Source organism: Amblyraja radiata, chromosome 38 (genome assembly GCF_010909765.2).
Source record: "Amblyraja radiata isolate CabotCenter1 chromosome 38, sAmbRad1.1.pri, whole genome shotgun sequence".
Lineage (NCBI taxonomy): Eukaryota > Metazoa > Chordata > Chondrichthyes > Rajiformes > Rajidae > Amblyraja > Amblyraja radiata.
In genome coordinates, this window is record NC_045993.1 from 12,945,947 (window position 1) to 12,972,206 (window position 26,260).

Sequence of the window (26,260 nt, forward strand, 5' to 3'; positions counted from 1 at the left end):
TGGCCGGCCTGAACTCTCACTGACTGGCATCGGCCCACAGCTTCTCTAGCCAATCTCTACTCCATGTTACAACACAGGCCACTACATCATTCTTCACTCCCAGTTCACTGCCTTCATCACAGAGACTCCTCGTATAGATTAGATTAGATTAGATTAGATTATACCTTTAATAATCCTTTTCAGGAAATTACAGTGCCACGACAGCTTCAAGACAGACATAACACCACACATTTCCTCAAATGGCTTCCATACTTAACAAGTTAAAATACGTTAAAATACAAGTTAAAATACAATTAATTTTAAAAAAGTGCAATTATTTATGCGTATTATAAAATCTTATAGCAGCTGGTAAACAGGACTTCCTATGTCTCTCCGTTTTGCACATTGGTGCAATCAGCCTCTGACTGAAGATGCTGCTCTTGATCACCTTCAGGGCATGGAGTGGGTGAGTGGGGTTTGTCATTATAGAACCTAGTTTGTTCAGAGTTCTGGCCTCTGCCACCTGCTGGACCGTTCGTTGCTCAGGCAGTGTAACTAGTTAACCACTGTCTGAAAACTTACTTTCCCTTTTCTCAGTCTTTGATTCCTCTGCCTTCCAAACTCATTCTTCTGCTTCCTGGCTTGGTTAATAAACCCACCAACCTTCCATGTCTAACGTTTCCATTTGCCCTTCTGAAACAGTGGCAGCACGGTGGCGCAGCGGTAGAGTTGCTGCCTTACAGAGCCAGAGACCCGGGTTCCATCCTGACCACGGGTGCTGTCTGTCTGTACGGAGTTTGTACGTTCTCCCCGTGACCGGCGGGTTTTCTCCAGGTGCTCCGGCTTCCTCCCACACTCCAAAGATTTGTCGGTCAAGGGCCTGTCCCACTTGCCGATTCTTTCGGCAACTGCCGGCGTAGTTTCAGTGTCGCCAAAAGATTTTGAACATTTCAAAATCCAGCGGCGGCAAAAAAAATGTTGCGATACTTGAAAAAACACCGCGCGTCATACGTCATCACGCCGCGGATTTGTGTGGAGTTTATATATTCTTCATGTGGCCGTAAGGGTTTTCACGGGATGCTCGGGTTTTCTCCCACACTCCAAAGACGTGCCGGTTTGTCATTTAATCGGCTTCTGTAAAAATTGACCCTCGTGTGTAGGATGTGAAGGCGGGATAACATAGAACGGGCATACAGGTGATCTATGGTTGGGGTGGACTTCATGGGCCAAAGGGCCTGTTTCCACACTGTACCTATAAACAATCAAAAGTCAAAGTATCCTTTATTGTCATTCAGACCTTTCGGTCTGAACGAAATTTCGTGCCTTGCAGTCCTACATATAATAGAAATAACAAAAACACACAATAAACACAAATTTAACATCCACCACAGTGAGTTCACCAGGCACCTCCTCACTGTGATGGAAGGCAAAAGTCTTAAAGTCTTTGTCTCTTCCCTCCTTGTTCTCCCGCTGCGCCGAGGTCAATCCAGGCCTCCGATGTTGTGACCCCGCTGGGTGATGGTAAGTCCCGCGGCTGAATCCGAGCACTGCGAACGGGCCGGTTCAAACTCCGCGACCCGGGGCGGTCGAAGCTGCCGCCTTCTAGTCCAGCGGACGAAGCTGTTGTTGCGGGAGTTCCGGAAAAACAGGTCACCAACTGGGACCTGCGAGCTCCCGACGATGTCGTCCACTGGGCCCGCGGCCAAACCTCCGAAGTCGGGCTGCAGCCGCCGGAACGCCGCCACAGCTCCGAAGTCGGGTCCGCCGCCGGAACGCCGCCACAGCCCCGTGGCCGCCAGCTCCGCCATTAGGCCTCAGCGCAGACGGAAACGGGGGACACGACAAGAAAAAGTCGCATCCCCCCGAAGGAAGAGACTAAAACCATGTTTCTCCCACCCCCCCCCCCCACACACATACACAACCTAATAAACTAAATTTAACTAAAGCAGACAAAAGAAAACAACAAAAAAAAGAAAAAACAGACGGACTGCAGGCGAGCCGCAGCTGCCAGGCATTGCCGCCACTTCCGGAGACTCTTTCCCTATTTCCGATACCCTCATCCCAGGTAACATAGATAATAGGTGCAGGGGTAGGCCATTTGGCCCTTTGAGCCAGCACTGCCATTCAATATGATCATGGCTGATCATCCAAAATCAGTACCCCGTTCCTGTTTTTTTCCCCATATCCCTTGATTCCGTTCGTCCCAAGAGCTTCCTGGTCAAATTTCTTTGAGGACTCTCCAGTACAATCACATCCTTCCTACAGTGTGGCACCAGAGAACTGCACAGAGTGCCTCAGATGTAGCCTCACCAATGCTCTGCATAATTGTATCATAACCTCCCTGATCTTGTATTCTGTGCCGCAGCTATTGAATGTAAGTATCCCATCTGCTGTCTTCTTTAATGCTGCAGTCTCAGGGATCTTTAGATGTACACCATGTCCCTCCTCCTACTCCTACTCCTGCACCCATTTTTCTATGTTTCTAATGTGATTAGGCTGTAGATCACTGAGCCTAATCACATAGAAACATAGAAAATAGGTGCAGGAGGAAGCCATTCGGCCCTTCGAGCCAGCACCACCATTCATTGTGATCATGGGTGATCGTCCCCAATCAATAACCCGTGCCTCCCTTCTCCCCATATCCCTTGATTCCACCAGCCCCTAGAGCTCTATCTAACTCTCTCTTAAATCCATCCAGTGATTTGGCTTCCACTGCCCTCTGTGGCAGGGAATTCCACATAGGCTATATGATTACATACATTATAACTTTTTGTATCAGTACAAGAGGCAACATTCAGATGTCAAAGTGAGGTGTCTGATGAGTCCCTTCTCCATATAAAGTGGTTAGCATTTGATGGGTTCTTCAGTAAGGGGCAGTGCAGTGGCGCTGCTGGTAGAGCTGCTGCCTCACAACAGCCAGAGACTCGGGTGCTGTCTGTGTGAAGTTTGCATGTTCTCTCATGACTGCATGGATTTCCTACAATGCTCCCTACGGTTTCCTCCCACATCCCAAAGACGCGCGGGTTAGTGGGTCAGATGGCCTCTGTAAATTGCCCCTAGGGGGTAGGGGGTGGATAACAGAACCAGTGTGAATGGTTGTGTGGTAATATGGTCAGTGTGGGCTCGACAGGCCAAAGGGCATGTTTCCATGCCATATACGTTCATGTGATAGGAGCAGAATTAGGCTATTCGGCCCATCAAGTCTACGCCACCATTCAATCATGGCTGATCTACCATACCCTCTTAACCCCATTCTACCTTCTTCCCATAACCCCTGACACCTGTACTAATCAAGAATCTATCTATCTCTGCCTTAAAAAATCCATTGACTTGGACTCCACAGCCTTCTGCGGCAATGAATTCCACAGATTCACCACCCTCTGAGTAAAGAAATTCATTCTCATCTCCTTCCTAAATGAACGTCCTATAATTCTGAGACCTCTAGTCCTAGACTCTACCACTAGTGGAAACATCCTCACCACATCCACTCTAACCAAGCCTTTCACTATTCGTTAAGAATCAATGAGGTCTCCCTCTCATCCTTCTACAGACCCAGTGGTCTGACCAGCTCCTTGTAGAGCCTCAGCATTACATCCCTGATTTTGTATTCTAGTCCTCTCAAAATAAACGCTTGCATTGCATTTGCCTTCCTTACTACTGATATCTTTAAATCCGTTTCCGAATTAACTCCCATTCCAAATCCGACCTTTCTGTCCTGGGCCTCCTCCATGGCCTGAGTGAGTCCGTAAATTGGAGGAGCAGCACCTCTTATTTCGCTTGGGTAGTTTACACCCCAGCGGTATGAACATTGACTTCTCCAATTTCAGGTAGTCCCTGCTTTCTCCTTCTTTCCCCTCCCCTTCCCAGCTCTCCCACAGCCCACTGTCTCCGCCTCTTCCATTCTTCTTCCGGCCACCCCCATCCTCTCATCATTCTGAAGAAGGGTCTCGATCTGAAACGTCACCTATTCCTTCGCTCCATAGATGCTGCCTCACCCGCTGAGTTTCTCCAGCACTTTTGTCTACCTTTAAATCAATCAACTCACTTGTCCTGATCTCATCCTTTCACACAAAATCCCATTTGTCCTATCCATTTTTCCTACCACCTTCTCAGCAACGTAAAATTACATTTTATTTATTTTGCAGTGCTGACAAATGGTCCTAAATGGTCCTTGTAATATTAACTGATCCTCTGTGCACAGGTTATACCTGACCTGCTCAATATCCCCAGCACTTCTTGTTTCTACATCTGTCACCCCGGCACACAATAGAGAATCATAGAGTCATAGAGAGTGGAAACAGGCCCTTCGGCCCAACTTGCCGACCAACATTTCCCAGCTACACTAGTCCCACTTGCCTGCGTTTGGTCCATATCCCTCCAAACATGTCCTATCCATGTACCTGTCCAACTGTTTGTTAAACGTTGGGATAATTTAAACAAAACCAAACTTATGCTGTTTGGAAAACGCAAAATAAAGACACAAGTAAAAGTAATGATAAATAATGTTGAAATAGAAAGAGTGTATGAAAATAAATTTCTGGGAGTGATTCTTGATCTCAAAATCTGCTGGAAACCCCATATAAAACATGTGAGAGCAAAGGTAGCACGGAGTATTGGAGTGATGGGGAAAGCAAGGCATGTTTTGAATGAGAGAGCACTGTATATTCTGTACAGCTCACTTGTGTTACCGTATTTAAATTACTGTGTGGAAGTATGGGGCAACACCTACAAAACCACCTTACAATCACTAAGCACACTACAAAAAAGGGCTATTCGTATAGTAAACAATGTAGGATATCATGAACACACCAATATACTGTATTTAAAATTACACACCTTAAAGATTAAGGATCTGGTAGAATTTAAGACTGCACAAATAATTTATAAAGCAAAAAATAAACTGCTACCTGTAAACATACAAAAACTGTTCAAAGACAGAGAGGGGGGTTATAACTTTAGAGGGAAACTAAACTTGAAACAGCATTATGCTCGGACCAATTTAAAAAGTATGTGTATTTCCATTTGTGGGGTGGTTTTGTGGAATGGTCTTGACGAAACGATTAAACAAAGTATGAATATAATGCAATTTAAAAAAATGTACAAAAGATATATCTTTGAAAAGTACAGTAATGAAGAAGGAGAATGTAAATCTCACAGATGTTAATGGTGCTTGGTCTTTTTGTTCTTTTCTCTTTTTGTTCTTTTTTTCTTAATAGCTTGATTGGAGTAGTTTTATTTGAATTGTCTGTTTAGTTTATTTTATTGAATTTTGCATTTGTTAATGGTGAAGAATGGGGGTAGGACTTGACAAGCATAGGCTTCTTCCTATCCCTTTTCCAACGAGTCTAATGTGTATTATGTTGAAATTGGCTTTTGATTTTTTAATTTATGTATGTACATATATGTTATGTATATGTGTATGTGTGTATATGTGTATATGTATGTATGTATGTATATATGTACATGTATAGTTAAGGTGGTCATTGAGGGGATTTCCAAACCTCTAACATTCATCTGTAATTTATCTTTCCAAACCGGTACTTTTCCAATCAAAATGAAAATAGCAAAAGTCATACCACTATACAAAACTGGGAACAAGCATCATTTCACAAACTACAGACCTGTTTCTTTACTCCCTCAATTCTCCAAAATACTAGAAAAAATGTTCAACAATAGACTAGACATATTTGTAGAAAAGCATAAACTAATCATTGAAAGTCAATATGGATTCAGATCAAACAGATCAACATCACTTGCAATAATAGAATCAATTGAAGATATCACAAACGCTATTGACAATAAACTATATGCAGCTGGGATATTTATTGATATAAAGAAAGCATTTGATACGATCAATCATGATATTTTATTAAAAAAATTAGAAAGGTACAGAGGACGCCATATCGGCGGCCCTACACTCTGCCCTGACCCACCTGGACAACAACAACTCCTACATCAGGTTGCTGTTCATTGATTTCAGCTCCGCTTTCAACACTGTCATCCCCGCCAGCTTGATCACCAAACTCAGCGGGCTTGGCATCTCCACCTCCCTCTGCAACTGGACACTGGATTTCCTCACCAACAGACCACAGTCTGTCAGGGTCAACAACCTCAACTCCACCACTATAACACTGAACACCGGCATGCCACAGGGCTGTGTGCTCAGCCCTCTCCTCTACTCCCTCTTCACCCACGACTGCATCCCTAAGTACGGATCCAACGCCATCATTAAGTTTGCTGACGACACCACGGTGGTAGGACTGATCAGTGACAACGATGAGTCAGCCTACCGAGAAGGAGGTCCAGCACCTGACAACCTGGTGTGCCAATAATAACCTCGTCCTCAACTCCAAGAAGACGAAGGAACTTATTGTCGACTTCAGGAAGGTCAGAGGGGGCAGACATACCCCCATCCACATAAACGGGACTGAGGTGGAGCGCGTCTCCAGCTACAAATTCCTCGGGGTACACATCTCGGAGGATTTGTCCTGGTCCCTCAACACCTCCAAGCTGATCAAAAAGGCACAGCAGCGCCTTTACTTCCTGAGGAGGCTCAAGAAAGCCCACCTGTCCCCCCAGATCCTGACCAACTTCTACAGGTGTACCATCGAGAGCATCCTGACCGCCTGCTTCACGGTATGGTACAGCAGCTGCACTGTTGCGGACAGGAAGGCACTACAACGGGTGGTGAAAACCGCGCAGCACATCATCGGCGCCCCGCTCCCTGCCATGGATGCCCTCCACCGAAAACGGTGTCTGAAACGAGCTGGGAAGATCATTAAAGACCCCTCCCACCCCAACCATGGACTGTTTGCCCTCCTCCCATCAGGGAGGCGGTACAGGAGCCTCAGGTCTCGTACCAGTAGGATGAGGAACAGCTTCTACAATCATACCGTCGCATTGCTGAACTCGGAGTCCCGCCGATAGATTCCTCCGGTCCCTCCGTCCCCATTGTTTAATTATTCTGCATTTTCTATTGTTCTGTATCCTCTTTTTAAAAAAGATTCTATATTGCACTACTACGGACTGACGCAAAACTGCATTTCGTTGTACCCATACTCAGTATTTGTGCAATGACATTAAATTTGAATTGAATCAGAGGTCTAGTACTGGATTGGATAAAAAGCTATTTAAGTAACAGGCAACAGTTTGTGAAGCTGGGCAGCTACAGTTCTACATGTTTGGACATTGCTTGTGGTGTCCATATTTGGGGTTGAAATTGAACGAGTTCATGAAAATAAATTTCTTGGGGTTATAATGGATGATAGAATCAGCTGGAAATCACACATTAAACATGTACAAACTGTCAAAAAGCATTTCTGTATTACACAAAGTTAAGCAGGTTCTGGATCACAAATCACTCCGCATTCTCTACTGTTCACTAATCTTACCCTATTTAAATTACTGTGCAGAAGTCTGGGGCAATAACTATAGAAGTTCGCTACATTCATTAACTATTCTGCAAAAAAGAGCAATACGTATTATTCACAATGTCAGGTATCTGGGTCACACTAATCCATTATTCTTACAGTCAAAATTATTAAAATTAGAAGATTTGGTTGCATTTAAAACAGCACAGATAATGTTTAGGGCCAAAAATAAAAACTTACCTGGAAATATACAAAAATTATTCAATGAGCGAGTGGGGGGTTAGAATTTAAGAAGAATATTTAATTTTAAGGTACAAAGAGTCCGCACGACCAGAAAAACTTTTTGTATTTCGGTCGGTGGAGTAGGATTGTGGAACCGTTTGAATGTGGAGTTAAAGCAATGTCCAAACATGAACCAGCTAATGCCGAGTTACAAATTCAAATCGAGGAGGTAAAGGATATAGCTGCTGGGATGGAAAGAAAGCTGGATGGCAAGATAGATCCTACTATAATTTCGCTAGACCAACAAGGCGAAGCAATTAAAGAGCTAACTAAGATTGCTGAACTGAATACTAAGGAGACCGAAAAACTCCGTGCCGAGAACAAACGCCTCTCAGAATTATTACGCAAAACAAACGAGAAATGTATTGATCTGGAGGGACGCCAACGCCGTAAAAATTTGCGTATAGTTGGTCTGAGCGAAGGTCGTGAGGGGAGTCAAGATCCTCGAAAATTTGTTGCAAAACTATTAAAGGATATTCTGAATTTGGATCAAGAACCCCTGTTGAGCCGTGCACATAGGGCTCTAAGACGGGCCCCTGGGATAGGTTCATCGCCCAGACAAATGATTGTAAAAGTGGCCTTTGATCATGTCTTCGAAGAAATGATGAAGATAATAATAAAAAAGAGAAACCTGAAATACGAGGGAGACAACATCAGTATTTTTAAAGACTACCCAGCAGAAGTGGCCAAGAAAAGATCACTATTTAGAGAAACAAGAGGTATCCTGAGGAATTTACAGAATACTAAGGATCTGAGATATGGCTTGATGTACCCAGCAACACTGAGAGTAACTTATGATGACAAGGAATATCGTTTCGTTAAGTATACTGAAGCATTGAAATTCGCCCGAGGCATACAGCAGAAGCCAGAAGATGAAGAGAGAGAAGACGCGGAGGAAAGACCCGAGGGAGAAGGAGAGGGCTGAACTTTTATCATCGACCTGTGGTTATGAAATACTCACTTAGAAGGAAGTGGAATAATGGACATTTAGTTGTAGTTCTGTATTAATTATTAGAAAATATTTAATTATTCCATGATAATAGTATTACATATTATAGTATTAAATATAATTGATATTAGTAATTAGCAAATAGTAATATGAATAATAGAAATAATTACTAAGTACTAAGTATATAAAGTTAGTACCCCACCCCAATATATATAGCATTTGAGATAGGAGCTGGTATAATTAACATCTTTTTTTTTTAATTAAAAAAACGGAAGTCTATAGATTAATGACCACGTTAGTGTGGCTTTCACCTTCACATACTACACACTATATAAGTGTAGTTTCTTTTTTTTCTGAGCACCCTATTAACACCCTTTACTTTTTTTTTATTATTGATATTTCTTATTGTTTTTGTTTTTTATTGATCTTATATTATATATTATTTGAATGTGGATGTGAAGGATATTGTGTATTTAGTTTAAGTAGACATAGATGCGGATTAAGGTGGATAGAAATTCTCATTGGATTGATGTCCGGGCGCAACGGGGAGCTGTGGGAGTCAAGAAGGCTACTCCAAAAATAGTAAAATGCATGATATAAAGGTGAAGACTGGGGGTGATGGAGTAACCTTCTGCAGTTGGAATGTAAAAGGAATTAATGAACCAATTAAAAGGGGAAAGGTGTTAGCTCAGTTGAACAGATTGAAGACAGATGTCATTTTCCTTCAAGAGACTCATCTTAAAAAAGATGCTCAACATAGATTAACAGCTAAATGGATTTCTAAGGTGTATCATTCTACATTTATACATAAATCTAGAGGAGTTGCAATAATTATTCGCAAAGGTATACCTTTCATACAAAATTCTATTATAGAGGATAAAGAAGGCAGATATGTAATAATTACAGGGGAATTATATTCAAAAAAGGTAATTTTAATGAATATATATGCCCCTAACTTTGATAATCCACTATTTTTTAAGAAAATATTTAATAATATTCCTATATCCACTCAACACAATTTAATAATTGGAGGTGATTTAAATTGTACTTTAGATAACTATCTAGATAGATCATCTGCAAAAAGGAAAGCTGCCTCGAAATCAAGTAAATTCATAAATGCTTTTATCAATACATCTAATATTAAAGACATCTGGAGGTTAGATAATCCATCCGGACGAGAATATTCTTTTTTCTCGCCCGTACATGGAACCTATTCGAGGATAGATTATTTTTTAATAGATTCTAAATTACTTCCTTTTACGTATGACGCAAAATATCATAATATTATCATCTCGGATCATGCGCCATTAACATTTAAGATAAAATTAAAAGATATATCTAATAAAACTACTGCCTGGAGATTTAACCCTCAGATATTAAAGGACAATGACTGTTGTAAATATGTGATGGATCAGATTAAATTATTTTTTGAAACTAATGATAATCCTGAAATTTCCCCATCACTATTTTGGGACACATTTAAGGCATTCATGCGTGGCGCAATAATATCCGCACAAGCACATCTCAATAAAGAAAATCGAAAAATAGAACAAAATTTAGAAAATGAGATAAAACGTCTAGATAATGAAAATATAAAACAGCCTTCCAAAGAGTTAAGTAATAAAATTGCATCAGTAAAATATAGATTAAATAAAATATATTCTAATCAAGTTATTAAACTTTTTCAACAAACTAAACAAGTGTATTTTGAATTTGGAGATAAACCTCAAAAATTACTAGCACGACAGCTTAGAAAATTAGAAGATGAGAAGATGATACACGGAATTAGATCTGAGTATGGAAATATACTGATTACTCCAAAAGATATTAATGATAGATTTTTACAATATTATAAAAATCTTTATTTGTCTAAACTAACAGGACAAACAGATAGTATGGAAATATTTTTACAAGAATGTAAAATCAATAGCTTAGATCAGGAAGGTAGAGAATTGTTAAATGCTGAAATAACAGTAAAAGACATTATAGAATCAATTAGTTCGCTAAAGAACGGAAAAGCAGCAGGCCCGGATGGCCTGAGTGCAGAATTTTATAAAAAATTTCAAGATCTGATTTCTCCAAGATTACAAATAATGTATAGATATGCATATGACCAAGGAAAATTACCAGAATCTCTAAATGAATCCACAATTACACTCATCCCTAAAGTAGATAAGGATTTGGAAGATCCTGGATCATATAGAGCGATTGCCCTTTTAAATACAGACCAAAAAATATTAACTAAGGTCTTATCTAGGAGATTAAGTTTAGTGATCTCTAAATTAATACATTATGATCAAACAGGTTTTATTCCAAAACGTTATTCATCCCATAACCTCAGACGCTTGTTTAATATTATATATTCAAAAAGAATACGAGATAAGGAACTAGCGGTTATATCATTAGATGCAGAAAAAGCGTTTGATCAGGTGGAATGGATGTATTTATTTAATATAATGGAAAAGTTTCAATTGGGGGATAGATTTTGTAAATGGGTAAGAATTTTATACTCGAATCCTATTGCAAGAATTTTGACTAACCAAATTTTATCAGCCAAATTCAAACTCTCTAGGGGATGCAGACAGGGATGTCCGTTATCACCCTTATTGTTCGCATTGGTGATAGAACCATTGGCGGAAAAAATTAGATCTGAACCTGAAATATATGGCTATAATACTGATACAACAATTAATAAAATTTCTTTATATGCAGATGATGTTTTGATTTATATTACAAAACCGGAAATTAGTATTCCCAACCTGCTAAACATTATAACTAAGTTTGGTGCATTTTCTGGGTATAGGATTAATTGGGATAAAAGCGAGATTATGCCAATAACAGGAATAAATCTAAATACATTACAACAATACCCATTAAAAGTAGTTACAGACAAACTTAAATATTTAGGGATTAACGTAACTAAAACTCATAACTCATTAATAAAATCCAACTATCCTCAACTATTAGATAAACTTAGAAAAAATATTTTATATTGGAAAACACTTCCTATATCCATGATTGGTAGAATAAGTGCCATAAAGATGGTATTTCTACCACAGTTGTTATATTTGTTTCAGGCTATTCCTTTTTTTCTTCCGAAAACTTTTTTTAAAAAATTGATAATATTGTTAATAGTTTTATTTGGGATTATAAAAATCACAGAATAAATAAAAAACATCTATGCAAAGCTAAGATAAATGGAGGATTAGCACTTCCAAACTTTTTATATTATTTTTGGGCTGTTCAGATTAAGAATATGAATTACTGGTGGGTAAATATGGATCATGAACCGACATGGTTAAATATAGAAAAGGAAGACTGTCTACCTTTCAATGTAGGTTCGATAATTTTTGCACCAACGGAAGTACAAAAAAAAAATTATAAAGACAACCTAATAATATATAATAATAGACGTATTTGGAAACAAATAGTTAAGACTCTACATTTGGATAATCTCTCATTTAGATTACCAATTATGAAGAACCCATTGTTTAAACCTGCTATATTAGATGGGGGGTTTAAACAATGGGATGATTTAGGAATTACAAGGATAGAACACCTTTATAGAAAAGGAAAATTTCTTTTATTCCAGGAGTTACAAGATATTTATGGATTGTCTCCACAACATTTGTTTAGGTATTTACAAATTAGAGATTATATTAAATCCAATACACAAGATTATAAAAATAAAGAAGCAGGACTGTTAGACGAACTGTTTAATTTATATCCAAATACAGAAAAATTAATAGCCTATATATATAACATCATTTTGGATAAGGAGAATCCAATAACGGAAATATATCGTCAAGCATGGGAAAATGAAATGGGATTGGCTATAACAAAAGAAAACTGGGAAGAAAGTCTACAACGAATTAAACGCCAGACATATATTGATACAATTTAAAGTATTATATAGGTTACATTATTCGAAAACTAAATTAAATAGTATTTTTCCGAATCTCTCCGCTATTTGTGATAAGTGCAAGAAAGCAGAGGCAAATTTAATACATAGTTTCGTTACATGTCCTAAATTGAATTATTACTGGACAGAAATTTTTAAAGTTATTTCTGAAGTCATCAAAGTTAAATTGGACCCTAACCCAAAGCTAATAATATTTGGAATTCCGGATTTACATCTATCACTTACAGTAAATCAAAGAAATTTCTTTGATTACTGTTTGATAATTGGGAAAAAAATCATATTGAAATTTTGGAAGGGAACATTATCCCCCACAACCAAAATGTGGGCAGCAGAGATGATGGAGACGTTACATCTGGAAAGAATTAGATTTGTCCTATTGGACAAGTATAATTCTTTTGAACAGATATGGTCTCCATATATACAGTATTTAGAGAAGTAGCTGTTCTTGGCAACACAGCTCGGCGTGCACCCTGCGGGATTTGGTGAGAACAATTCATTTTTATATTGGAATTAACAGATATGTCTTTATTGATACTATCACTTGTAGTAGTTTGTTTTTTTTGTTTTTTTTTTCGTTTCTCTTTTCTTTCTTATATATAATCAAATTATTATTTAATTACTCTCTTAATGATTTATAACTGTTCTATTCTTTTTCTATCATTATTTCTAAAAAAAATAGTAGATAAGTATTATTAGTGTTTTACTTAATGCAAATTGAATTAATTTGATATAAAGTTGTTTGAAGCATTGTAATTGATTACCTTTAATAAAAAAATATAATACAAACATGAACCAGTTCAAAATGACATACAAAAAACTTTTTTTCACAAGGTACAGGGATGAAGGGGATGGTTGACAAACGGGTTAATGTTTATTTATTATTTTATTTATTATTTATTTATGTTTTTTGGTTACTTCATACATATTACTTGTATGTGTATATCAGTTGTATGTATATATATGTCTGTATGCATCTCTAAAAATTGTCTGGGGTATTATTATTATCAATTAATTAATTATTAAATATGGAAGAAGGGTTTAGGGAGAAGGGGTGAGATTAAATAAGTTATTCTTCTTCTCACTCCTTTTCGAGCTTGTAAAGAAAAAGTGTTGGACATTTAAATTTTGCTTTATGCTTTTCATTGCTTTGCAAATATTGCCTGGAATGTCCAATTGTTTGACTATTTCGATTTTGTTGTTGTTATTTATTCCTATTTATGTCTTTACTTGTTCGGAACAAATAAACAAATCAATTCAAAATGTATATATATATGTATATATATAATTTTCCTTTTATCTATTCATTTTCATTTTTTCGTTTTGTTTTAATCGTTCGAAATAAAGATAAAGATAAAGATATCATAGTCCCAGCCTCAACTACCTCCTCTGGCAGCTTGTTCCATACACCCACCTAGCTCTCTCTTGAAAGTATCCAGAGAACCAGCCTCCACCAGAACTTTTTCACACAGAGGGTTAAAAAGTTCCTCTGTGTGAAAAAGTTCTGGTGGAGGCTGGTTCTCTGGATACTTTCAAGAGAGAGCTAGATAGGGCTCTTAAAGATAGCGGAGTCAGGGGATATGGGGAGAAAGCAGGAACGGAGTACTGATTGGGGATAATCAGCCATGATCACAATGAATGGCGGTGCTGGCTCGAAGGGCCGAATGGCCTACTCCTGCTCCTATTGTCTATTGTTACCAATCAGATTCCTATTAAGTCTTTTCCCCTTCACCTTAAGCCTCTGCCCTCTGGTCCCCGATTCTCCTACTCTGGGCAAGACTCTGTGCGTCTACGCGATCTACTCCTCTCATGATTTTATGCAACTCTATAAGATCACCCCTCATCGGCAGTCTTTAAGGTTTATTCACAGGAAGGTGTTCAGCACAGAAGCGCTCTCTCAGTGGCCCGCAGAAGCATGGCAAGGTACAACCCAACCACAAACGTCTGAAGAGCGAAGGAAATAGGCAACGTTTCGGGCCTAAACCGTTCTTCAGACTAATGGAGGGTGGGTGGGGAGGGGGCGGGGAGAAGAAAGGAAGAGGAGGAGCCCGAGGGCTGAGGGAGAGCTGAGAAGGGGAGGAGACAGCAAGGGCTATCGGAAATTGGAGAATTCAATGTTTATGCCACTAGGGTGCAGACTGCCCAAGCGGAATATGAGGTGCTGTTCCTCCAATTTCCGGTGGTGCTCACTCTGGCCATGTAGGAGGCCCAGGACAGAGAGGTCGGATTCGGAATGGGAGGGGGAGATGAAGTGCTGAGCCACCGGGAGGTCAGGTTGGTTAATGCAGACCGAGTGGAGGTTTTTCCAGCATCTGCAGTTCCTTCTTAAACACAAACGTCTGAAGAAGGGTTTCGACCCGAAACGTCTCCAATTCCTTCTCTCCATAGATGCTGCCTCACCCGTTGAGTTTCTTCTGCATTGTTTGTCTACAAACCCTGAAAATGCAGCAAGGAACATGTCCCTGGTTTTTGCGCTCCCCCTGCTCCCTCCAAAGTCCTCTCGCACCTGCCAGGTTGATCAACAGAAGGATGCATGCGGGCGACCTCACCACACTCTGCTGCAGCCGATGCTTCTGCTTGGCCGCCAGCTCCAGCGGCACATTCAAATCCTCCTCAAAGACTTCGAAGCGCGTGAGGTCGCAGTTAATGTCGGCCATCGGGCCTCTTCTCCCGAACACTGGGAGACGGGAACAAAGACTTGCTTAGACTCAGCGTGGCTCTACCACTGCACAACTTGTGTGGAGGTTGAATGTGTGATGGGTGAGGTGGAAGGGTAAGGTGTGAATGACTCAGTTGCTGAGGGGCAAGGGTGGACTATGTTTACCACTGCTTCCCCCTTCATCTTTCTTGTTCTATATCCATCACTCACACTAACACAAAGATCCATTTTGTTTCCCTTATCTCACCCTCAGTCTCACTCATTCCCTCTGCTCCCTCCAACCAATCTTTTCCCATCTCCTTCCTCCCTTTTGCTGTCCCCTTCTAAATGTTTGCATCTTTAGCACATCCTTCCTCCGATATGGTGCCCAAAATTGCTCGCTATACGCCAAATTCAGTCTGACCAGCGCCTTGGAGAACCTCAGCATTTTCTCAACATCCCTGATTTTGTATTCTAGTCCTCTCAAAATAAATGTGAGCATTGCATTTGCCTTCCTATTTCCTCACTGCCCGTCCCTCTGCTCCCTGCCCACCTCTAATCGCCATTTTTTCCTCCCTTCCTCTCCTCCTTGTTCCTTCCCCACTCACCCCCTAATTACTCCTCATTCATGTCTTACTCTCCAGCCACACTCCCACTCTTCTCCTTCCAACCAGACTTCCTCCCGCCCTCCACTCTCTTCCACCCCTCCCTCCCTCCCCCTCTACCCCCTCCCTCCTCTGTGCTTTCTTCTCTCCCTCCCCCACCTTCCTCCACTGCTCTCCCTCCCTCTTCTTCCTCTCCCTCCCTCCTCTCTACCGCCTCTCCCTTCCTCCCCCTCCCATTCTTTCCCTCTTCTCCCCTCTTATGTCCCTCCCTCATCCCTTCTCGCACCATCCTCCCCTCTCTCCCTGCTTCCTCTCCTCTCTCTCTCTCCCTCCCTCCTTTCCACTCCCTTTCCTTTCCTTCCTTCCTCACTCTCCATCCTCTCCTCTCCCTTTTCTGCTTCCTTTCCTTTCCTCTTTCCTCTCCCTCCTCTCCACTTTCCTTCCATCTCTCCTTCTCTCTCCCTGCTTTCTCTCGCTCTCTCCCTCCTCTCTCTCTCCTTGTATCTCTCTTTCTCTCTCTCCCTGCTTTCTCTCTCTCTCTCTCTCTCTCTCCTTCCCTCTCTCCTTTTCTCTCTCCTTTCCTCTCTCCTTCTCTCCCTACTTGCTTTCTCTCGTTCTCTCCCCCTCTCTCTCACCCTCTCATTTTCTCTCTCTCATTTTCTCTCTCCCCTTCTCACTCTCTCTTCATCTTTCTCTCCCTCCCTCTCTCTCTCTATCTCCCTCACTCTCTCTCTCCTTTCCTCTCTCTCTCTTTTCCTTTCTTTTCCCTCTCTTTCTCTCCCCCTCTCCCCCTCTCCTTTTCACTTTCTCTCTCTCACCCTCTCTCGGTCACGTGTGCAGCCGCCGCCGTTGCCGTGGAGACGGGGCGCGTCCATGTGACGCGGGAGCGCCTGAGGCCTAGCTCCCCCTGAAGAGAAGCGGCAACGGAGAGCGGCCCGTGGCTGCTGGTGCGGGGAGAGGGAGAGGGGAGAGGGAGAGGGAGAGGGAGAAGAGTGAGGGAGGAGGGAGGGAGAGGGGAGATAGAAAGGGAGAGGAGAGGGTGGGAAGAGAGAGGAAGGGGTGAGATAAGGAGAGGGGAGGAGAGTGTGAGAAGGAGGGGGAGAGAGAGGGGGAGAGAGAGGAGGGAGTGAGGGGGGAGTGAGGGGAAGAGAGGAGGGAGAGAGGGAAGAGAGGAGGGAGAAGGAGGGAGAGGAGGGAAGAGGGGAGAGGGAGGGGGAGAGAGGGGGAGAGAGAGGGGGAGAGAGAGGGGGAGAGAGAGGGAGATAGAGGGAGAGAGAGGGCGAGAGAGGGGGAGAGAGAGGGAGAGAGAGGGGATGAGAGAGGGAGAGAGAGGGGGACAGAGAGGGAGAGAGAGAGGGAGAGAGAGGGGGAGAGAGAGGGGGAGATAGAGAGAGGGGAAGAGAGGAGGGAGAGAGGGGAAGAGAGGGGGGAGTGAGGGGAAGAGAGAGGGGAAGAGAGGAGGGAGAGAGGGAGAGAGAGGAGGGGAAGAGAGGAGAGAGGGGAAGAGAGAGGGAGAGAGAGGGGGAAAGGAGGGAGAGAGGGGAAGAGAGGAGGGAGAGGGGAAGAGGAGGGAGAGAGGGGGAGAGAGAGGAGGGAGAGAGGAGGGAGAGAGGGGAAGAGAGAGGGGGAGAGAGGGGAAGAGAGGGGAAGAGAGAAAAGGAGAGAGGAGGAGAGTGGGAGAAGGGGTGAGAGCAGGAGGGGAAGGGTAGAGGAGGGTGGGAGGAGAGATAGAAGGGGAGAGGTAAGAAAGAGTAGGGGGAGAAGAGAGGGAGGGAGAGAACAGTCGGAGGAGGGAGAGGGGGTGAGGGAGGGACTATCTTTGGCTGATTGTCTACCTTATGCACGGACAGGTAACAGTCTGAAGTGGAGCCATGCCTCTGTTTGGGAATGTGTTTAGTCCGAAGAAAACACCACCGAGGAAGTCAGCTTCTCTGTCCAGTTTACACACGGTACGTTGGATTTGGGGCTTCCATCTTGTTAAGTCATGCCAAACCGTACTAAACGCAAACATACAGGACGGAAATAAGCCCTTCGGTCCAACTCGTCCATACCAACCAAGATGCCCCATCTAAGGTAGTCCCATTTGCCAACTTCTGGTCCATGTTCCTCTAAACATTTCCTATTCATGGATCTGGCACTTCACTTGTACCTCCTCCAACCTTATCTACTGTATCCGTTGTTCAAGATGTGGACTCCCATACATCGGCAAGACCAAACGTCGACTGGGCGATTGTTTCGCTGAACACCTTCATTCAGTCTGCCCAGTGGTATGAATATTGATTTCTCTAACTTCAAGTAACCCCAACACACACACACACACACACACACACACACACACGCACGCACGCACGCACGCACGCACGCACGCACACACACACGCACACACACACACACACACACACACACACACACACACACTCTCTCTCTCTTCCTCTCCCTCTCCCTCTCCCTCCCTCTCTCTCTTTTCCTCGTTTTCACCCAACAAACAGCTAACAATATGTAGGAAGGAACTGCAGACGCTGGTTTAAACCGAAGATCGACACAAAAAGCTGGAGTAACTCGGCGGGACAGGCAGCATCTCTGGAGGGAAGGAATATGTGATGTTTCGGGTTCCGGACCATTTCTTCAAACAGCTGACAATGGCCTGTTAGCTGTTACTTTTTTGCGTATCTTTCATTCATTGTTCTTTATCTCTCTATATCATCATCTAAATCTCTCGTTTCCCTTTTCCATAACTAGTCTGAAGACAAGTCTCGACCCGAAACGTTCCTTCTCGCCAGAGATGCTGCCTGTCCTGCATCTTGAATGAATTAATAAGTTTATTGGCAAAGTATTCACATACAAGGAATTTGCCTTGGTGCTCCGCCCGCAAGTGACAACATGACATACAGTGACAGTTAAGAATGATACATAAAACATTAATAATAAAACAATATTGATTCAGCATGTGAATTAAATGAAATACCAGAGCAAAAGGAGGCTACAGATTTTTGGTTATTGAGTAGAGCTACAAGTCGTGGAAAAAAGCTGTTTGGTGCTAAAAGATGACCTATCAGGTGCCCATTAAATCTCTGAATTTCGTTGTCTCTTAATTGAAGGCAATGACAATAAATTAAATCAAATCAAATCAAATCAATCAAACGAGGGAGCTTCGCCTCTATTGGAATGCCGTCCAACTCCTGTTTGCGGACATCTCTAGAAACCCCAGCGTACCCTGTGACTCTTGTGTCACCTCTGTTTTGCAGCTGGATCGTGTGGCCCGGGAAGTTGAACTGGGGCTGGAATACGGCGCTCCTGCGATGAATATTGGAGGGCAGAGCCTGAAGTTTGACAATGGACAGTGGGTATCAGGTTTGTTGAGCTGCATTTTAAAACATTAAAGCGATGCATTCCAAACATTGCAACAATATTCAGTTACAAGCACCAAATCATCTCTATTCATAGAAACATAGTAAAGAGGTGCAGGAGGAGGCCATTCAGTCCTTCAAGCCAACACCGCCATTCATTGTGATCATGGCTGATCGTCCCCAAACAATAACCCGTGCCTGCCTTCTCCCCATATCCCTTGACTCCACTAGCCCCTAGAGCTCCATCTAACTCTCTCTTAAATCCATCCAGTGATTTGGCCTCCACTGCCCTCTGTGGCAGGGAATTCCACAAATTCACAACTCACTGGGTGAAAATGTTTTAAATGGCCTCCCCTTTATTTTAAGACTGTGGCCCCTGGTTCTGGACTCGCCGAACATTGGGAAAAATTTTCCTGCATCTAGCTTGTCCAGTCATTTTATAATTTTATATGTTTCTATAAGATCCCCCTCATCCTTCTAAATCCAGTGAATACACTGAAGAAGGGTTTTGGCCCGAAATGTTGCCTATTTCCTTCGCTCCATAGATGCTGCTGCACCCGCTGAGATTCTCCAGCATTTTTGTGTACCAGTGAATACAAGGCTAGTCTTTTCAATCTTTCCTCATATGACAGTCCCGCCATCCCAGGGATCAATCTCGTGAACCTACGCTGCACTGCCTCAATCACAAGGATGTCCTTCCTCAAATTAGGAGACCAAAACTGTACACAATACGCCAGATGTGGTCTCACCAGAGCCCTATACAACTGCAGAAGAACCTCTTTACTCCTATACTGAAATCCTCTTGTTATGAAGGCCAACATTCATTAGCTTTCTTCACTGCCTGCTTCATTCTTGCTTCACCGCTCACCCACACTAGGGGGCAGTATACAGCGGCCGATCAACTTGCATGTTCTCCCTGAGACCCCATTAAGGGAAACCAACGCAGTCACAGGGAGACAGTGAAAACTGCCACACAGACTCGTCAGGGTTGAACCTGGGATGTGGGAAGAAACAGGAGCGTCTCAGGGAAACCCAAACGATCATAAGGACAACATGCAAACTCCACACGGACAGCACCCGAGGTTCAGGATCGAACTAGGGTCTCTGGCACTGTGAGGCAGTGTCTCTACCAGCTGCGCCACTGTGCTGTACGATCAACGTCGCCACTAACTTTCACGTAGACAAAAATGCTGGAGAAACTCAGCGGGTGAGGCAGCATCTATGGAGCGAAGGAAATAGGCGACGTTTCTGCAGTTCCTTCTTAAACTAACTTTCACGTCATCAGCAAACTACAAATTATTCCACTGAATGATTCTGAAGCAGGGTCTCGACCCGAAAAGTCACCCATTCCTTCTCTCCAGAGGTGCTGTCCGTCCCGCTGAGTTACTCCAGCATTTTGTGTCTATCTTCGGTGTAAACCAGCATGTGTAGTAAGGAACTGCAGATGCGGGTTGACATAGAAACATAGAAAATAGGTGCAGGAGGAGGCAATTCGGCCCTTCGAGCCAGCACCGCCATTCATTGTGATCATGGCTGATCGTCCCCTATCAATAACCTGACACCAAAGATAGACAAAGTGCTGGAGTCACTCAGGCATCTATCTCTGGATAGAAGGAATGGGTGATGCCTCGGGGTTGACACCCTTCTTCAGATTGAGGGTCGGGGAGAGGGAATTACAGAGGTGAAGAAGAGTAATGCCCCTGTCCCACTTAGGAAACCTGAACGGAAACCTCTGGAGACTTTGCGCCCCACCCAAGGTTTCCGTGCGGTTCCCGGAGGTTTTTGTCAGTCTCCCTACCTGCTTCCACTACCTGCAACCACCTGCAACCTCCGGGAACCGCACGGAAACCTTGGGTGGGGCGCAAAGTCTCCAGAGGTTTCCGTTCAGGTTTCCTAAGTGGGACAGGGACATTAGAGATCAAAAGAGATGCAGATCGAGCAAAATGTAGAATAGACAGTGGTTATCGGGGGGAAGGTGACAACAAAGCAAACATCTGCAGTTCCATCCCATACACAAGCGTTCCTCTTCGTTCACACCCGGCTCGGCGTTGTGTATAACGGTAAGCCTTTGACCATCCCGTGGCTTTGTTGTGCTTTAGAGTCTGCGCGTGACGGGGGGCCACACAAGGAGGTTCACCGCCTGAAGAAACGCAACCAGCAGCTGGAGGAGGAGAACAATCTCCTGAGGCTGAAGATTGACATTCTGCTGGACATGGTGAGCGGCTGCTGGTGGTGGGCTCAGTGTGGCCGCGAGCTGGCTGGCTGGTTTTACTGAGGGAAGGGGGAGGGTATGGGGGTGTGGGGGGGTGTGGGTGTGTGGGGGGGGGGGGGGGGGTGGGGGGGGGGGGGTGGGGGGGGGGGGATGGGGGGGGGCGGCTGGGGGGGGGGGGGGGGGGGTGGGGGGGGGGTTGGGGGGGGGGGGGGGGGGGGGTGGGGGGGGGGGGGGGGGGGGGGGGGGGGGGGGGTGGGGGGGTGGGGGGGGGGGGGGGGTGGGGGGGGGGGGGGGGGGGGGGGGGGGGGGGGCGGGGGGGGGGTGGGGGGGGGGGGGGGGGGGGGGGGGGGGGGGGGGGGGGGGGGGGGGGGGGGGGGGGGGGGGGGGGGGGGGGGGGGGCGGAGGGGGGGGGGGGGTGGGGGGGGGGGGGGGGGGGGGGGGGGGGGGGGGGGGGGGGGGGGCTGGGGGGGGGGGTGGGGGGGGGGGGGGGAGGGGGGGGGGGGGGGGGGGGGGGGTGGGGGGGGGGGGGGGGGGGGGGGGGGGGTGGGGGGGGGGGGTGGGGGTGGGGTGGGTGGGGGGTGGGGAAGTGTGTGGGGGTGGGGAGTGTGTGGGGTGGGACAGTGTGGGGGGGGGAGTGTGTGGGGGTGGGGAGTGGGTGAGGAATGTGTGGGGGTGGGGAGTGTGTGAGGGTGGGGAGTGTGGGGGTGGGGCAGTGTGGGGGTGGGGAGTGGGTGAGGAATGTGTGGGGGGTGGGGAGTGTGTGGGGGTGGGGAGTGTGTGGGGGTGGGCAGGGTATGTGTTGGGGAGGCAATGGCCAAGAGAGTGGGGCAGGAGGAGTGATTTTGGGGAGGGTGGGGGTGAACATCAGGTAATAGGAGCTGGAGCCCCTCAACCTACTGCCCCATTATTCAACATGATCACGGCTGATCTGCCCCACACTTCATCGTTACTCTGCCAGTACCCATAACCCTCAATCCCTTCATTGTTCATAAACCTATAACAGCTTTCCCCTGAAGTAACCCCCGATGATCAAGCTTCTACAACCCTTCTGGGTCGGCAATTCCAAATTTTCCACCCTCTTCAAAAAAATGCCTGCACGCCCCAGTTTCAAATGATCCTCCTCTCCATATCAGGTAGTCCTTGTTTTCTCCCTCCTTCCCCTCCCCTTCCCAGCTCTCCCACAGCCCACTGATTCTGCCTCTTCCTTCCCGCCCCCCCCACCCCCCACATCAGTCTGACCCGAAACGTCACCTATTCCTTCGCTCCATAGATGCTGCCTCACCCGCGGAGTTTCTCCAGCATTTTTGTCTACCTCCCCTCCATATCCGCTTGTTCGAGACTCTCCACCTGTGGAAACACCTCGACATCTTCTGTAGGAAAGAGCTGCCGATGCTGGTTTCAATCGAAGGTAGACACAAAATGCTGGAGTAACTCAGCGGGACAGGCAGCATCTCTGGAGAGAAGGAATGGGTGACGTTTGGGGACTGGAGAAGGGTCTTGACCCGAAACGTCACCCATTCCTTCCCTCCAGAGATGCTGCCTGTCCCACTGAGTTACCCCAGCATTTTGTGTCTATCTCAATATCTTCCCTTTAATGCCCCCTGAGACCTTGTATGTTTCAATAAGGGTGGCACAGACGTGCAGTGGTAGAGTTAGAGGTCCATGGGGAGGAGCGAATGCCACCTGAACACAAGTCGCGGTCTGATCAACCACGGCTGGGTCGCCTGGGTGAGGGTGTCTGATGTTGAAAGACACGAAACACCCAATGACCCCAGGTTACATCACTGATGATGTGTTCAGGAGCATCTATTGATGTATTTGTATCAATCTGCCTTACGGCACCAGAGACCCGGGTTGCATCCTAACTACGGGTGCTGTCTGTACGAAATTTGCACGTTCTCCCTGAGACAACGTGCGTTTTCTCCAGGTTCTCCAGGTTTCCTCCCGCATTCTAAAGGCATAAGGGTTTCGACCCGAAACGTTGCCTATTTCCTTCGCTCCATAGATGTTGCCGCACCCGCTGAGTTTCTCCAGCACTTTTGTCCACCTTCTGAAGGCATGCCGGTTTTGTAGGTTAATTGGCTTCTGTAAATTGCCGCTATTGTGTGTAGGATTGTGCTAGTGTACGGGCGATCGCTGGTCGGCGCGGACTCGAAGCTGAAGGGCCGGTTTCCACGCTGTATCTCTAAAATCTAAAGTAAAGGGGTGGGGAGGTTGCCAACCTTCACGTGGTCCGCCCTGTTTCGACGAATGCAATCAACCTGGCGTGCACAATCAAATAAGATCAAATAGAACAAGTTGTCCTACAACTTTAGGCTGTGCACGCCATACGCAAGAAGAAGAAGAAGAAGAAGAAGACCCTCATTCTTCTCAAATCCGAAGAATATGAATAATTTTTTTCAGCTGCTTGTAATATGATAATCCTCTTATTTCAAGAATTAGCAATCAGTCTCATTTGCACTGTCGTTAATGCCAGTAAATCTTTTGGGCCACCTGAGCTATATGCAGTTCTCCAGGTGTGGCCTCACTCATACCTATAAAATTGTACCAGATATCCCAGTTTCTAACTCTCGCTCTCCTACAGTAAAGGCAGATGTGGCTTGCCTTCTCTGCCACCTACTGCATCTGCCTTTCATCTCTACTGCATCTGTTGCTAACATTTTGTTATGTGTGCACAAGAACATCTCGACTGCAAACTCCTTTCATGTACGTACATAATGGGACATGCAAAGCTGGGGGAGGAAGAGTTCTGCAAGAGTGGGATGTATTGGAGTGAGTGCTGGGGGGAGGGGAGTGCAAGGACCCCAACTTCCTCTGTGCGTGGGGAAGGGAACTCTCCACTGCCGCCACATAGAAGCTGGGGGCAGGGATTGCTGGAATGGCGACTGCCGGGGTATTTGGCATTGGAGGCTGGGTGGCGGGCAGTTCTGGGCTGACGGATCTGTTTCTTTGCAGCTGTCTGAGACCACGGCGGAATCCCACCTGATGGAGAAGGAGCTGGAAGAGCTGAAAACTCACAACCGCAGGAGGAAATGAGCGGGGCTGCCGTGTGGCTGCAGACCCGATGACGGAAGCACTCTGCTTGGGGAGGGGGCGTGGGGAAGGGCAGCTGGTCAACAGTAGGAATGGGTCGGCTTGCACGCGACATCTCCTGGGTGTCCCCATCACGACATACCGTATCTTCACTCAGCCTCACAAAGCAGCGGCACTGTGCAGCGGTCAAATGGTTCACCCAGTGCGGCTTGGAGAACATCGGCAACATTCTGCCACCACCTTCCCTCGTTTAGTCAGAAACCTCCTACACAATGAATACTGGTACCACACATAATCCTACCTTCAAAAGGCCAGTCGGCCAATTCCATCAAAAAGGTTCTGATCTAATTAAAACAAACCCAGTCGCCTCATACACAACCATCTTGGCCAACGAGTATTAATTTTACACTCTGGGGTTTGTTTCGAAGGTTTTTCGTTGCTATTTGCCGGAAGGAAGTAATAGATCTTTCCTTGAATCTCTGTTGTAAAAGGTATAATGTGCGGACCCACTACTGTTTTTACCAACTGGTCTTCCTTTCCCCCTCAAGCAGTCCACGTCCAGTACAACACACAGTGGTTGTGCACAAGCCTTCAATGGCCAGTCGGCCCCTCTTCATTAAGAAGGTTCACCCACACTTTCTCCCTCTGAAATGAAGATATATCTTTTCTATTTTTGTATCTTATTAATTTCATCCAAATTCTGCAGCTGACTTTTGAGCTTTTGACCCAAGCCAAGCCCTTCCCTTCCGCTACACCTGCGGGGGTTTGTACTGATGGGGTTGGCGGATAAACCTCGTGAGGGTAAATGGTGCCTTGACAATGGGAAGAGATGTTCCTTAAGCCCTGCTGTTGCTGTGTGGCAAATGTTACAGCGTGTGTTTGTGTTCCTTCTCCTCTGCTTGGGGTTGAGACATTACAATCCCCTCTTTGCTTTCCCCACTGTCATCATTGAGAAACTTGCTGCTGAATCGAGCAGTGCAGTTCTCTCCTGTTTACTTGCTTTTGTTGCCATTTATCGGTGTGGTCTGCAGAATGAATGACCAGTCAGGCTGATTATTGAGTTGCTACGGATGGGGCAGTATGTATGTTTTTACAGCTTTTTGTTTCTGTGTGTCTGTATTTATTTGTTTTGAATTAAAATGCTGCAGTTTTAATGCCCCGTGTGTTGCCTCATCCGCTATCGTTAATTTGGGAGTCAATATCAATATCAGTTTTATTCGTCACTTGCACATAAAGTGCAAGTGAAATGAATTTGCCAGCAGCGGTACAATAAAAAAGAACACACAATACACAATAAAAATTTAACACAAACATCCACCACAGCATTCATCACTGTGGTGGAAGGCACAACATTTGGCCAGTTCTCCATTTCCCCCCGTGGTCGGGACCTCCACCCTCCGCAGTTGCCACTGCGGGCGTTCAGATGTGCAGACAAGGCAAAGTCCAGGTAAGTCCTGAATCGGTGCCTCCCCGCCGGAGATCGCGGCTTCAGGTTGGTGTAGGCCGCAGGCCGGCGGTCGAAGATTTAAAGTTCCCGCCGCGCCGCAGCCAGAAGCACCGCAGACCGCAGGGCCAGCGGTTGAAGTTCGCCTCCAGGGGTCCCCGGCGAGGGAACCCGCTCCTGATGGTAAGCACCGCCACGCCCGCGGTTGAAGTAGGCCGCGGGCCGGCGGTCAGAGCTCTTCCCCTCTGGGGGTCCCCAACGAGGGATCCCAGTCATTCATGATGCTGGTGCGGAACGGTGATGAAACTGGCATTGTACACGTGGTTGTGAACCATCCTGTACAGAGCCGTGGAGCGAATGAGCAATTTGTGGCAGTAATGGTTCATGGTGAACGATAACTGGCACACTGGGGCACCATGGTAGCGTTGCTGCCTTATATAGCACCAGAGACCTGGCTTTCATCCTGAGTACGGGTGCTGTCT

At 45.3% G+C, this 26,260-nt stretch overlaps 2 protein-coding genes across 3 annotated transcripts in view; one reads left to right on the forward strand and one right to left on the reverse strand.

Annotated features, from left to right (window-relative positions):
* Positions 1-15,156, reverse strand: part of fam227a (family with sequence similarity 227 member A) — a 75,413-nt gene extending 60,257 nt beyond the window's left edge. The window contains exon 1 of the mRNA XM_033013149.1: positions 15,006-15,156. Within this exon, the coding sequence (XP_032869040.1) occupies positions 15,006-15,156 (151 nt within the window). The remainder of the gene's footprint in view (positions 1-15,005) is intronic.
* On the forward strand, positions 2,862-25,497 carry cby1 (chibby family member 1, beta catenin antagonist). Of its 2 annotated transcripts, none has more exons than XM_033013278.1 (5): positions 2,862-2,872; positions 17,593-17,691; positions 18,988-19,093; positions 21,189-21,304; positions 24,257-25,497. In XM_033013278.1, exons 2-5 carry the CDS (start codon positions 17,614-17,616, stop codon positions 24,335-24,337), a joined length of 381 nt encoding a protein of 126 aa, XP_032869169.1. In that variant the 5' UTR covers positions 2,862-2,872; positions 17,593-17,613; the 3' UTR covers positions 24,338-25,497. The 2 variants fall into 2 exon arrangements, with proteins under 2 accessions (XP_032869169.1, XP_032869168.1); XM_033013277.1 differs by lacking the exon at positions 2,862-2,872 and adding an exon at positions 16,594-16,689.
* Positions 25,498-26,260: the final 763 nt, after the last annotated feature.

Coding starts and splice junctions, on each gene's coding strand:
- cby1 (XM_033013278.1), top strand. CDS start 17,614: ATGCCTCTGTTTGGGAATGTGTTTAGTCCGAAGAAAACACCACCGAGG. Junction 19,094..21,188: donor CAATGGACAGTGGGTATCAG/GTTTGTTGAGCT, acceptor GTTGTGCTTTAG/AGTCTGCGCGTGACGGGGGG. Junction 21,305..24,256: donor TTGACATTCTGCTGGACATG/GTGAGCGGCTGC, acceptor GTTTCTTTGCAG/CTGTCTGAGACCACGGCGGA.